Here is an 11,933-nt window from a genome sequence, read left to right as displayed (position 1 = left end):
AGCATAATGCTAAACGATTTAGTATTTTAATGTAGTTAATTCTTCCTTCCCGATTCCAAGAAATCCTGAGATTGATTCTCACCCCCGCCCTTGTGGCTCTTTTAACATCAAAAAAAAATCTACGATTACTTTATATTTTGCAGCTTACTAATAATGAAGTTTTATTATCTTACAAAGTTGTGAAATGATATCATACTACGCAAGGGATGACTGAATATGGCGTATGCTTATTCAATTCAACCCTTTTTATTAATTTAAATGATATTCTTCGTATTTTTTATTTGACTGTATTTGTTGAAAAATGCTTTGAGTAGACTATAGAATTCAACTTTTGTTTTAGGAACAAATTCAACTACCCACGCTTCCTCTCTTATTTCTCCATTTTTTTTTTCAGAATGTCTTTGTTTTCATGTTCCAATATAATCTATAAATTGTGTTCCTTTTGATCTCTACTCTGACTAGTCCACATATTGTAATTGTTACTGCAGGTGGCACCAAGCCGGCAGTTATAATAGGTATAATTTTGTTGTCCTGAAAATTACTGTATTAACTCATGCGTAAGATAATTTATACTTCGTATATATCAGTAGTCTTAAGAATTTCTTCTGATTTCATTTTCAGGGGTATCTGTTGGAGGCGCACTTGTTGCAGCTGCTCTTTTATGTTGCTCCATCTTTGCTGTTCGAAGGAGAAGGCAATCACTCGCCCAGGCTCAATCCAAAGATCTTGGTCCCAGTAATCCAAGCAATGGCCTTCCTACAACTGCTACGAGCAATGAATATCGTTACAGCCAAGGCTACACAACTAGTCCTTCAACCAACCTGTCTCAGAGTCTTCCTTCTTATCCTTCCTCAAAGTCAGAATTTGAAAATTCTGCCGACTACCTAGGTGTTAAGGTCTTCGGATACAATGAGCTTGAAGAAGCCACCGAGCATTTTCATGAGTCTCGGGAGCTGGGAGATGGTGGCTTCGGTACTGTCTATTACGGTAAGATGAACTCCATTATCCTGATTATTTGTCCCATTTAACTTTCATACATTAATACTTGGTGAAAAAATAACTACCAGATTCGGAAAAAAAATTCTCCATACCCTTAGTAACACATCTATGTTTAGTTATCTATTACTAAGTACATCAATTTCCAAGTAATAATGATCTTTTAAGGCAGTTCATTTGAATAGACCAAGAGAGAAAAATACGTCTGTCAATATGAAATGGAGGAAGTTAGGGATATGATATTGGGGTTATGTTTGATGATTTTATGTAAGATCTTTTGTCCCATTTAACTTTTCTTGATTATCCTAATTATTTGAACTCCATTATCCTGATTATTTGTCCCATTTAACTTTTCTTGATTATCTCCCTTCAGGTAAGCTCAATGATGGACGCTTAGTTGCTGTCAAACGCTTATATGAGAATAGTTGCAGGCATATGGGACAGTTCATGAATGAAATCCATATTCTAGCTCGCTTAAGGCACAAGAACCTGGTTGCCCTTTATGGATGCACCTCAAGGAGAAGCAGAGAGCTCCTTCTAGTTTATGAGTACGTCTCCAATGGAACAGTTGCTGATCATCTTCATGGGAAGCTTGCACAGTCCAATGTACTCTCTTGGTCCACACGGCTCAGCATTGCTGTTGAGACAGCAGAGGCCCTGTCTTTCCTCCATGAAAATGATGTAATACACCGAGATGTGAAGACCACAAATATCCTCTTGGAAGACTCCTTCAAGGTGAAGGTGGCTGATTTCGGGTTATCAAGACTTTTTCCAGATAACGTAACCCATGTGTCCACAGCACCGCAGGGAACCCCTGGTTATGTTGATCCTGAATATTATCAATGCTATCAGCTCTCGGAAAAAAGCGATGTTTACAGCTTTGGAGTTGTTTTAGCAGAGCTAATATCATCAAAAGTTGCAGTAGATATCACCCGGCATAGGCATGATATCAATTTGGCCAATATGGCTGTTGACAGAATCCAGAAACACGCATTCAATGAGCTGGTTGATCCAAAACTTTGGTGTGAAAAGGACCACCTTGCACAAAAGATGGTGAAGCTAGTAGCAGAAGTGGCTTTTCAGTGTTTGCAGCAAGAGAAAGAGGCAAGGCCTTCAATGAAAGAAGTGCTTGAATCGTTGAAAGGAATACAGAAGGAATTGGAGAACTCGCAAAAGCAAGTAGTGGTGGATATCCATGAAAACGATGATGTAGGGCTTTTGAAAAATGTCCCTCCTCCAGTTTCACCCGAAACAGAGCCGAGTAACAAAAGCATCAGGTGAAGAATGACTAATAGTAAGTCCTTTCTTATAGTTATCGATTTTAGCAAGAAATGACATTGCGATCATTACTAAAATGCTTGATAAGATATCTATGAGGATGAAAATTGAAAATGCTTTACTTATCCTACTTAGTTGGAGGTTGCTAATGGAGATTAGTTAACGGGTGAATAGTTTAGAAATCTGTAAATAGTACTCCATACAAGATGATGTTAGTGCTGCTGTGTGAATCCTAGCATGAATTTTGACTCTATGCTCTTGATCTTAACTAATACTTTCTTGCGTTTTTCCTGTAATAACATCTGCATGCGTCTAATCTAAATTCATTAATTTGTTCAGTGATGTACCTCTTTTAAATCGGAAGTAATGACTATAGATGAGCGATATACAAACACACATTATGATACACAAAAGCGGGACAGAAGATATTAATTCATTTCGTGTATGACAATCCCCGCGACCCATAGATGTTTTTGGTCACTATTAATTGTTTGAAAAATGGTACAAGGAGAAAAGTTCCAAGAAAAATAAGTGAAAATCAAATTTCTTACCTTTTCCTAAGATACCACGCTAATCCTATAAACAAAATTTCTAATTTGTTGATAAGAGCATATTATATACTTTATGCTTTTAATTCTTTTAATGGACGTTCTTCTTTTACTCCTTTTTCGGCGCATTGAATATTCAAGAAAGCTTTTTTACTCCCATATTTTGAATGGATCTAAACATTACGTATTGGGAAAATCTGGACCAAAAGCTGCTAAATTATGGTACTTTGTGTATGTGTTGTGTACTTGTGTGCATACAATATAGGTTTCATAGATTTGCGAAATTTTTAGATGGATTATTATTGGTCAGAAAACTACAAAAACTACCACTAAGTGATTTATCCTTGTTTGAATATGGTACCACAATTTTATTTTTATTTTTAACAATTGATCCATTTGCTTCATTGGTGTTAGCATAAACGAATAAATTTTAGATTCAAATTTTATTAATAAACGAATTAATCTAAAATTATATATATATATATATATATATATATATATAATATATATATATATATATATATATATATATATATATATATATATATATATATATATATATATATATATCAATTAAGTTTCATTTCCAATTATGATACATTATTTTGGTAATTCATATCCTAATGGCAATAGCTAAGGAGTTTATTGAATTTAGTATGTACTTGGTAAACACTAGTTTAAGTAAATTTTTATCCATATACTACTTCCGTTTCATTTTTTTAGGATTATTTTCTATCTCACAAATAATACCCCAAAATTGCAAAAAAAAATATAAAATGGAGGTAGTATATTATAATACTGAGTAATTCCTATATTTTTTTATGCACATTCTATAAACTGTAGAAAAAATGAGCATGTTTCTCTGTACGATTTATAATATTTGCGCTAAAAGGATCTAATGATCAAAATTAATGTTTGAAAAAATAAAAAATAAACACCTTAAAATTAGTTAGTCCTAGCTCGGTAGCTCCCACAAACAATTAGGTCATTTCGTCGCTATTACCGAGTAAGCCATGATGACATAAAAATAATTTGGCGCATTACTTTAACTGTGCTTAGATTTAAAGAAATTTAGAATTGGATCCGTTATGTTTGGATACAACGTGTGATGGATAATATTGTATCAGATTATATTTTTGGATTGCATTGTGGAAAAGAATCTCTAAATTGCACCATATTTGTCTAATACGTTGGCTTCTTTCTATTATTGCTATATACCCATTGTCTTTCGTTCTCAGATTAGTATCTATTCTCATAAACACGCATGAACAAACAAATTACTCTTTTATTACAACTTGAGCTTATTAAAAAAAAAAAAAACCATAATAAATGATAAACAATTATTACGGACTCACAGATACCAAGTTCAATTGATAAATCTACCTATCGATACCCTAATTATTATCACATATGCAATAATACGGAGTACGATACTATTTTAAAATGTCTACAAAATTTACACCGGTCTAAGATCCTGTTCTTTTGAACTTCTGGACAGAGTAGAGCTGGGATCAACAGAGCAGAGTTTCCAACACTGTAGAATAGAGCAGATCAGATCAAATTACAGCAAAGTAGAACAGCTTAAAAGAACAGAGTCGACTTAACTTTTATTCCGAGGAGGGACATTATTCCTGTGTATCAGTGACACAGTGTAATCACAAGGACATTACACACGTTGATTCGAAGAACGGTTTGAAATGGATCAAACCTCAAAAAAAAAAAAACTCCTACTCTTAAATAAAAAAAATTAAAAAAGAAAAAAATGAAAAGACAAAGCATTTAAGCAATACTCCATAATATTCTCCAAATAAAAAGCAAAGCTTCCTAATTACCCTTTACTTTCCCATTTCCCCACTTCCCTCTCTTCATCTTCTTCTGCCTCACCCCAAAGCAATCTCCACTTTCTCTCTCTTCTCATCAAAAATTCCACCAAATTCAAATCCATTCCCTAATTTTAGGGAAAACACGCCAAAAATGGCGACGCTACAGAAATTTAAGTTTCTAGCTACACAGTGCGCAGTTATCGGAAGCCCGACCCGAAGCCCGACAACAAGCCCGGTTATCCACATCCGCCGTCGCAAAACCCTACGAATGCTGCTCGGAGGCCGAGGTAACAGCACCAGCGCATTCAACCGCCGATTCATTCATCACAGTAATCGCCGAGTTGACTCGCCGGGTCGGCCGAAACTCGCCGACCAGAAATCGGCGAGTGAGAAGGAGAATAATCTCGGCGCGAGGCTTAAGCTCAAGGATCTCTTCGTATCGTCTTCTCCTTCTCCTTCGCCGACGAAGGTTCCAGAACATGAGGAAGATGAACAGCGTAGATTGTTACCGGCTACTGGAGGTTCCGGTGTCGGAGACGGCGGGTTGGCGGCGGCGCGGAGAGTAGGAAGCGGCGGAGTGAGGCCGTTTTCGGCGACGTTGAGGCAGAGATTGTTGATGAGGAGAGCGTGGCGGCCTGTGCTGGTCGCTATTCCTGAACAGTCGCCATAAGTTTGTGTTTTGCAGAATTTGTACGGATGATGATGATGATAATGATAAACAAATATTTTGGGAAAATATGATGGGAATATATAAATAAATAAATAAATCGAATTTCCTTTTGTTTATTACAATAAATTTACAATTATTATTACAAGCACTCTGTATTATTATTTTAATTTAATAATTCTATTTTTAGTTAGTTTATTCAACGTCTCATAACTTTCGTTAATTTTTATCTTTTTATAATTAGAAATTAGAAATTTGATAATTTTTTTTTTTGGGGGGGGGAGTTGGTAAGTGGATTTGATTCAATTCGTTTGAAGTTGTTTTCAATGCGTCATTTGGTTTAGTTTTAGTTTGAGTAAGGATTCTAGTTATGGTGTAAAAGAAATCGAGTATAGATTATGTTAGTGCCTAATTTATCCTTAGTATGAAAAATATCAATTAGTTATAGTCATATACTCCTAAGTTAAGTTAACCACTGAGATTGGATTGCATTCGTCACAACTTTACACGTAGGTTACACCTTTTTTTTTCGAAACAAGTACGTAGGTTACACTATAATTAAGCACGATGTTCTCATGAATCGTGTCACTCTTGGTGTCTTATAAAGGAGATTAATTATGCTAAATTTGATTATTTAGTTGTCGATTCTTATTCGAATTACGTTAGCATTTAAGATTAATTGAATATGGTATATTTAATTTATTTTTTCTTAGTAAATAATTAAAGAAATGAATGATACATTCTTAAACCTTTGTTGAACAAATATTGCAACAATTTCGCTGCAACATTTGGGTTGTGAGGTAGAATTTGAAACAGAATTTGTCCCCTATAACTCTATAAGAGATGTGGCACCTCAAAATTTTGTCTCACTTAGGAAAGATTGAGCTCAAATAATTTGGAAATTTGTTGTTTAATATTTGGCGGAATATAAAAATATTTAAAAGGGGAGAATAAATAATTAAAAGAGGTTAGGGATAAAGAAAAAAGAGTGTGGGACCTAATCAGTTAGAGTGAGGGAGTCAGTCCAATGTGACTTGCGATGCAAGTGGCAAAGGACATTAGCGAGCACTTTGATGATAAAGACAATTGATTTGGCCCTAAAGGTGATCAATCCTCCACAGCCCACATTCCCTTTATTTTAAAAAACTAATTTTGGTTTTCTATAAGAATTTATTAGTACTACTGTATTTTTTTAAGCCCTGAAAATTGCTTCTGATAATTGTAATTTTCGTTATTGTATTACTCGTATATAGATACCTTTCATTTTAAACGTTTATAGAATTATTGTATGGAATTTTATGATAGATTATTATCCAATTGTATTTGTTTATGTATAACACAATCTTATTTTAAAACACGTCTACTTGTAAATAATAATATTCAAAGTAGCTAATGATGCAAGTCTTGTAAAAAAAAATGGTGTTGTAAAATGTAAAGTGATGTTTTTAGGTAGGTTTTAGTATAATTTGATTGCTACCTCTAAAAGCTACACATCTACTCTCTTAAGTTTTGTTTGATTCGTCTGATTTTGTATAAATTATACTTCTATTTAGTTAACTTATGATTTTGTCTGAACATACTTTGTTTGAACTTATTTGAAATTGTAACCGAAATTTTTGAAAAAAAAAACTTATTTTGTCTGAACTTAATTACTCTATATTTATTTTGAACTTATTCTTTTTAACTTATTTTGACTAAAATAAGTTAAACAATCAGGATCTTAATCAAAGTCGTTCCCGCTACTATTAGCCTTCAGTCTATTATGACATTTAAGTGTGTTGTACACTAAGAATGTGACAATTAACCTTTAACGTAACAACTATTACAAATATACAATAACTAAATGCAATAATAACAACTACTTTTAGTACGCTTGCGTTCTAAAATTGATACAAACAAATGTGGCTATAAATCATCGTGTTTCTTTAAATGTCTTTTCTTAAAATAAAGCCATGGAATATGATGCAAATTAATATTAATTTTGTCTTGTAATTATAATCCTCATCCTCAATATGAAATTGTAGCAACTCTAACAATCTAAGTGAATAATTAAATGAACCAAATAAGTTAATTAGCGTATTAAGATAAAAATTCACCATATATATAATCTTGAGATCATAAAGTTGAATATTTCGAAGTACAATGTACAAGTGCTTATATAAGCTTACGAGGATCCCTAACCCTCACATAAAAGTTGTAATTAAACGAGCCTTTGATAACTTGTGTAGCTTGCTAACATAGTACCAAGACAAGTTGGCAATACGATTGTAAATACAACCACGTGGTGGGTGTGGTGTATTATAACATTAGCCACAAAACTCTTAATTTGCGATTAAGAAACATAATCATTAAGTTAAGGTGTAAAATGATTTTTGTAACTATTACCAAACTGATTGCATGAAATTAATAAACTAATAATATTGTGCCTAGTGGATTTCTCCATCGCCAATTAGTAAAGCTTCTATGTTACTCAATTAAAACTAACGAACTCACCAATCTCTATCGAGAATACACTTTAGTTTTCTACTAATCATACAAATTCACTTTTTATAGTGAGAGATAAAGAGCTAATTTTTTGTTAAAAAATATCTTAATAATTTTCCACTTACTATAAAGTATAAACCCCACAATAGTTTCATTTATCATAAATAGATGTAATATAACATCAAGTAAAGTAATTATGTAGTGATTAGATTACGGATCTACTCAAAAACTAGAAAAATTGACTTGAATTAAAGCAGATAATATATAATAAGATACTTAAAACGATATAAATTTTAGATCAAGTATTAAAACTAAGTTGAATTTTGTTGGGGATTTTGTGTTTACAAGGGTCACAAAGAACAAAGAAAAGGAACATCAGAAAAGAGACTTTGAGGCGTGAACGGAAACACATTCCCAAAAGTATAATTCCGACCCTATACTACAACTGGGTATCACGGAAATTTACTCAGGAGATACAACGAAGGTCAATTGCAATCACAAATAGGATAATTACAATACAATGTAAATAAGCTTTTGTGAATTTGAATGATGAAAATTAACTTGCAAAAGGTTTTTCAAGAAGAACAATATTCAGTTTTCTTCATCATATGAGCAATCATATATATTAAGAGCAAAATACCAAGCAAACAACAAAGATAACCGTCAGAACCACCCCATGCCCTGCCGGGTGAGAGAAACCAAGCAACCCAGATAGATCTGAGCGCGCTCGCGCCCTGCCGGGCGGCTGACATCGTTTAATCTTTCTTCGCTCTCGTGCCATGCCGGGCGGACTATCGGGCAGAGGACCACTTCTCTATACCGAGATAATTCTTGCTCTCATTCTTTGCTTAATTGATTTGCAACACCCTTAGCCTAAGCAAATTAACCAAACAACATGAATAATGTCTACAATACTCTAAATTATTCAACAAATTTTATGCTCTTTTTATCTATTTTGAATTATATAAGGTAATGATTTCACAATTTAAAACAAATTGGATGAATTATAACTGTCATTTCGCTAGCTAGGACCTTTAGCTATAATTCGGCCAATAAGAAATTACACTTAGGAACAAAATCTCAAACCATTATATGCTTGGTACATATTTGTGTATTACTTCTCTTTCAGCGCTCTTAAATCTTCAATAATTTCTTCACAATCTAACTTTGCATGATTAGGCAACTCCTGAATTTCCAGAAAAATTGCAAGTTCATCAAGTTTTTGTTCTTTATTCATCATCCCCAAAATTCTGCACAAACCGAAAAAAACAACTCTATGACAAACAAATCTCATGTAATATTGACTCACCAAAACCTATCACGAAGCATTATTACAACAACTTAATGCAACAAAAAAAGTCACCCCTTAAAATATATAGAGTACAAGTACTTCGTATTATAAAAGTCACTCCGGTCTTACAACAAATTAATTATCGTATGTCAGCCTCATACAACAATTGCATGCTTTAGTTACTTCAAAGGCATCAAAGCTATATAAACATTGGATCCCCAATGACATTATTACCTAAACATTAAAATGGGCTCTATTTGTTTGGGCAAAGACATATTTTTGCTTTTATCTTAATCCAGGGCCCTAAAACGTAATTAGATTAATAGGCCCACTATGACAAAAGTATTTATATTGGAGTATTTATAAAAGTAGGAAAATACAGTGTATTGATTAAGCTAATGACCAGGGGCCTGCATGGTTGAACATGGACATGACGAAGGTACATCCTGGTACATCATCGAACTATTTCTGACACAAATCCAATCCTCTTCAATCAATAATCATACAGAAATTTATTCAGGTAGATTAGATTTGTGTCATTTAATAAATTTCATAGCTGCATTATGTTAATTTCTCCGTACTTAATAGTACTACTTGTATTAGAGTTCATAATTTATTGAAACTACGAAACCTAAAATTTCTGGTTTAAATTATAAATAAATAAAACTAACAGTTAATAAACAAGCAATTTTAGACAACGCTTTCAATGGTAAAATGCAGAATATTTTAAACCAATCAATCAAGTGATTAAGTGAAATGTATTTTAATCTACTACACGATCAAGTGATCAACAAATAACTTTCTAGAAAAAAGTTTACTTTTAGAATTGTAAATAGTCATAGTAGTCGTGAAATGTTTTTTTTTCCTTCACTCTTTTTATTACGGAGTTATTTTTAATTTTAATCGCCTTCAATTTCATATTCATTCATAAACTACTCACATTGACTATGTATTTTACAAGAGTAATTTACCTAGGACTTTCAACATTCAAATGGATGCCTTGTGCTCTCTACATAATTATTCCAATTGCCTAACACACAAAGGATTTAAAAAAAAAATAATACTCCATACTTTGTATATATAAACATGAACATGAAATTTTATACTCCTATAAACCTACCATCATGCTAGCATGAAATCGTTGACTTTTTATTGCCTGTCCTAATCAACATTAGCAAAGAATCAAAGATTAAACTTATATCTTAATCAACATTAGCAAAGATTAAAGTGTAAAAGTGTATAACTATAATTAAGAAAAATGAATGCTTATAAAGTTAAATTACCCATTAAGTTTGCAAGCTATATTTGACTCCACAAATTGCACTGTGCTTCTTAAGCCCAAACTTCCACAAAGTTTATAGTGTTTCTGCAAATTATATTTCTGGTACTGATTTTCTGCCAAAAAAAATTCACAATTTTCCATTGACAAAATCTTTGTGACAATTCTCTTATTAAGCTTCATTTGCTTCCAAATCTTTGATTTTTGTGCTTCTTTTCTCTCTTCTTCTGTTGAGTAAAAAATTACTGATCTTTCATGGGTACTTAATCCAAAATTCTGCATTTTTCAGATTCAAATCGTTACTCCGTATACAACAGACTTAGTCACATCAAATTACATGTTACGTAAATAAAAAGACCAGAAGTTAAAGAAATTTACAAGATAGTCCTTGTTAGTGGGATCATGAATATCCCAGAAAAGATCACAAAGTGATGAGAATGAAATGATACTGCTATCATATTCTACTTTGACAGCTTCTGTATGACCAGTTCCCCCTTCACTCACCTGTTAAATCCAAAATTAACTAAATAAAATTGAATAATACTTTTTTTAAGTAATCCTGATTGACATTAGAAATTAATTAATAAATAATTACTAATTACTTCTTCATATGATGGTTTTCTAAGGCTTCCTCCAATATAACCAGTGGAAGTTTTGTTAACTCCATTGATGCTCCCAAATGCCGATTCGGGTACCCGAAAACTTCCTGAATAAACCCTTAATTAGAATCTAATCTATCATTTCATGATCAAAAACAGAGAAAAACAGAGTAAAAAACAGAGGAGGGAAAAATTATTGTACCTGCAGCAAAGATTGCTGCTTTCAGGAATTGAGGTGGCACATGTTGAGATTGTAATGATGCATTTTGGAATCCTGGGTAATCACTGATTTGAGGGAGTAATTCATACATTGTTACATAATTCTAGTTATAGAATTATTAATTTTGACAATTTGAGTTTATATATGTAATTTTGGTAGTATGAAATAATAAAGCCAGAAGATGTGGGAAATGAGTGGATTTTTTGTGCATTACCGTGTTAAATCAGTGTAGATCTAGATGTTTTGGAGTATAAATAGGGTTACTTTGACCAAAATTTATGAAATTATTGGTAATTAAATTTAAGTTTGGAAGTGAAGCTTCCTTTGATACTCTCTAGCACACAACTTGCATACCATTGATTCACACCTTTGAGATAGCTAATTACAAGTACATAGAATGAAATATTAAATGATAATACTTCCACATTACATTAGTTTAGCTCTCAACCCACTAAAAAAACATGGTTTGTATAATTTTAATGTCAAAGTGTGTTAATTTTGACTATTAAATATGGATTAATTATCAACAAAGTTATACTACTTAGTATGTAACAACCACTGATATATAAATTGTATCACGATATCAACCCATGGTAAAACCTTGTTTGTGTACATTGGAATATCGACAAAGCTAAGTAACCGCTATTAATATACCATTTGCATCACAATATCAATTCATAGTAAAACCTTGTTTGTGTACATTATTATCAAGTGATAGGAATGCAAGTCTTGATGTTAGTCACAAGAA

The 11,933-nt window shown here is 32.6% G+C and overlaps 3 protein-coding genes across 8 annotated transcripts in view; 2 read left to right on the top strand and 1 right to left on the bottom strand.

The window, feature by feature from the left end:
• The window catches only part of LOC110728233 (LEAF RUST 10 DISEASE-RESISTANCE LOCUS RECEPTOR-LIKE PROTEIN KINASE-like 1.4), a 30,103-nt gene extending 27,519 nt beyond the window's left edge, over nucleotides 1-2,584 (top strand). For all 5 annotated transcript variants that reach the window (XM_021907902.1, XM_021907904.1, XM_021907900.1 and 2 more), the window contains 3 exons: nucleotides 489-515; nucleotides 622-987; nucleotides 1,370-2,584. In XM_021907902.1, coding sequence (XP_021763594.1) covers nucleotides 489-515; nucleotides 622-987; nucleotides 1,370-2,277 — 1,301 coding nt within the window. In that variant the 3' untranslated portion in view covers nucleotides 2,278-2,584. The remainder of the gene's footprint in view (nucleotides 1-488; nucleotides 516-621; nucleotides 988-1,369) is intronic.
• A 1,963-nt stretch (nucleotides 2,585-4,547) lies between these two features.
• On the top strand, nucleotides 4,548-5,437 carry LOC110728232. The gene has a single exon (XM_021907898.1). The coding sequence runs from the start codon at nucleotides 4,797-4,799 to the stop codon at nucleotides 5,313-5,315; it is 519 nt and encodes a 172-aa protein (XP_021763590.1). The 5' UTR covers nucleotides 4,548-4,796; the 3' UTR covers nucleotides 5,316-5,437.
• A 2,833-nt stretch (nucleotides 5,438-8,270) lies between these two features.
• Nucleotides 8,271-11,421, bottom strand: LOC110728231 (peptide methionine sulfoxide reductase-like). 2 transcript variants are annotated; one of them, XM_021907897.1, is made up of 6 exons: nucleotides 11,168-11,421; nucleotides 10,969-11,072; nucleotides 10,745-10,870; nucleotides 10,371-10,642; nucleotides 10,208-10,243; nucleotides 8,913-9,046 (listed from the first exon to the last, which is right to left on the bottom strand). In XM_021907897.1, the coding sequence occupies exons 1-5, from the start codon at nucleotides 11,274-11,276 to the stop codon at nucleotides 10,237-10,239; spliced, it is 618 nt and encodes a 205-aa protein (XP_021763589.1). In that variant the 5' UTR covers nucleotides 11,277-11,421; the 3' UTR covers nucleotides 8,913-9,046; nucleotides 10,208-10,236. The 2 variants fall into 2 exon arrangements, with proteins under 2 accessions (XP_021763588.1, XP_021763589.1); XM_021907896.1 differs by lacking the exon at nucleotides 10,208-10,243 and having other exon boundaries at nucleotides 8,271-9,046; nucleotides 11,168-11,416.
• Nucleotides 11,422-11,933: the final 512 nt, after the last annotated feature.

This window comes from Chenopodium quinoa, unplaced genomic scaffold, assembly GCF_001683475.1.
Source record: "Chenopodium quinoa cultivar QQ74 unplaced genomic scaffold, ASM168347v1, whole genome shotgun sequence".
Classification (NCBI taxonomy): Eukaryota; Viridiplantae; Streptophyta; class Magnoliopsida; order Caryophyllales; family Amaranthaceae; genus Chenopodium; species Chenopodium quinoa.
This window is presented reverse-complemented; position numbering and strand designations above follow the sequence as displayed.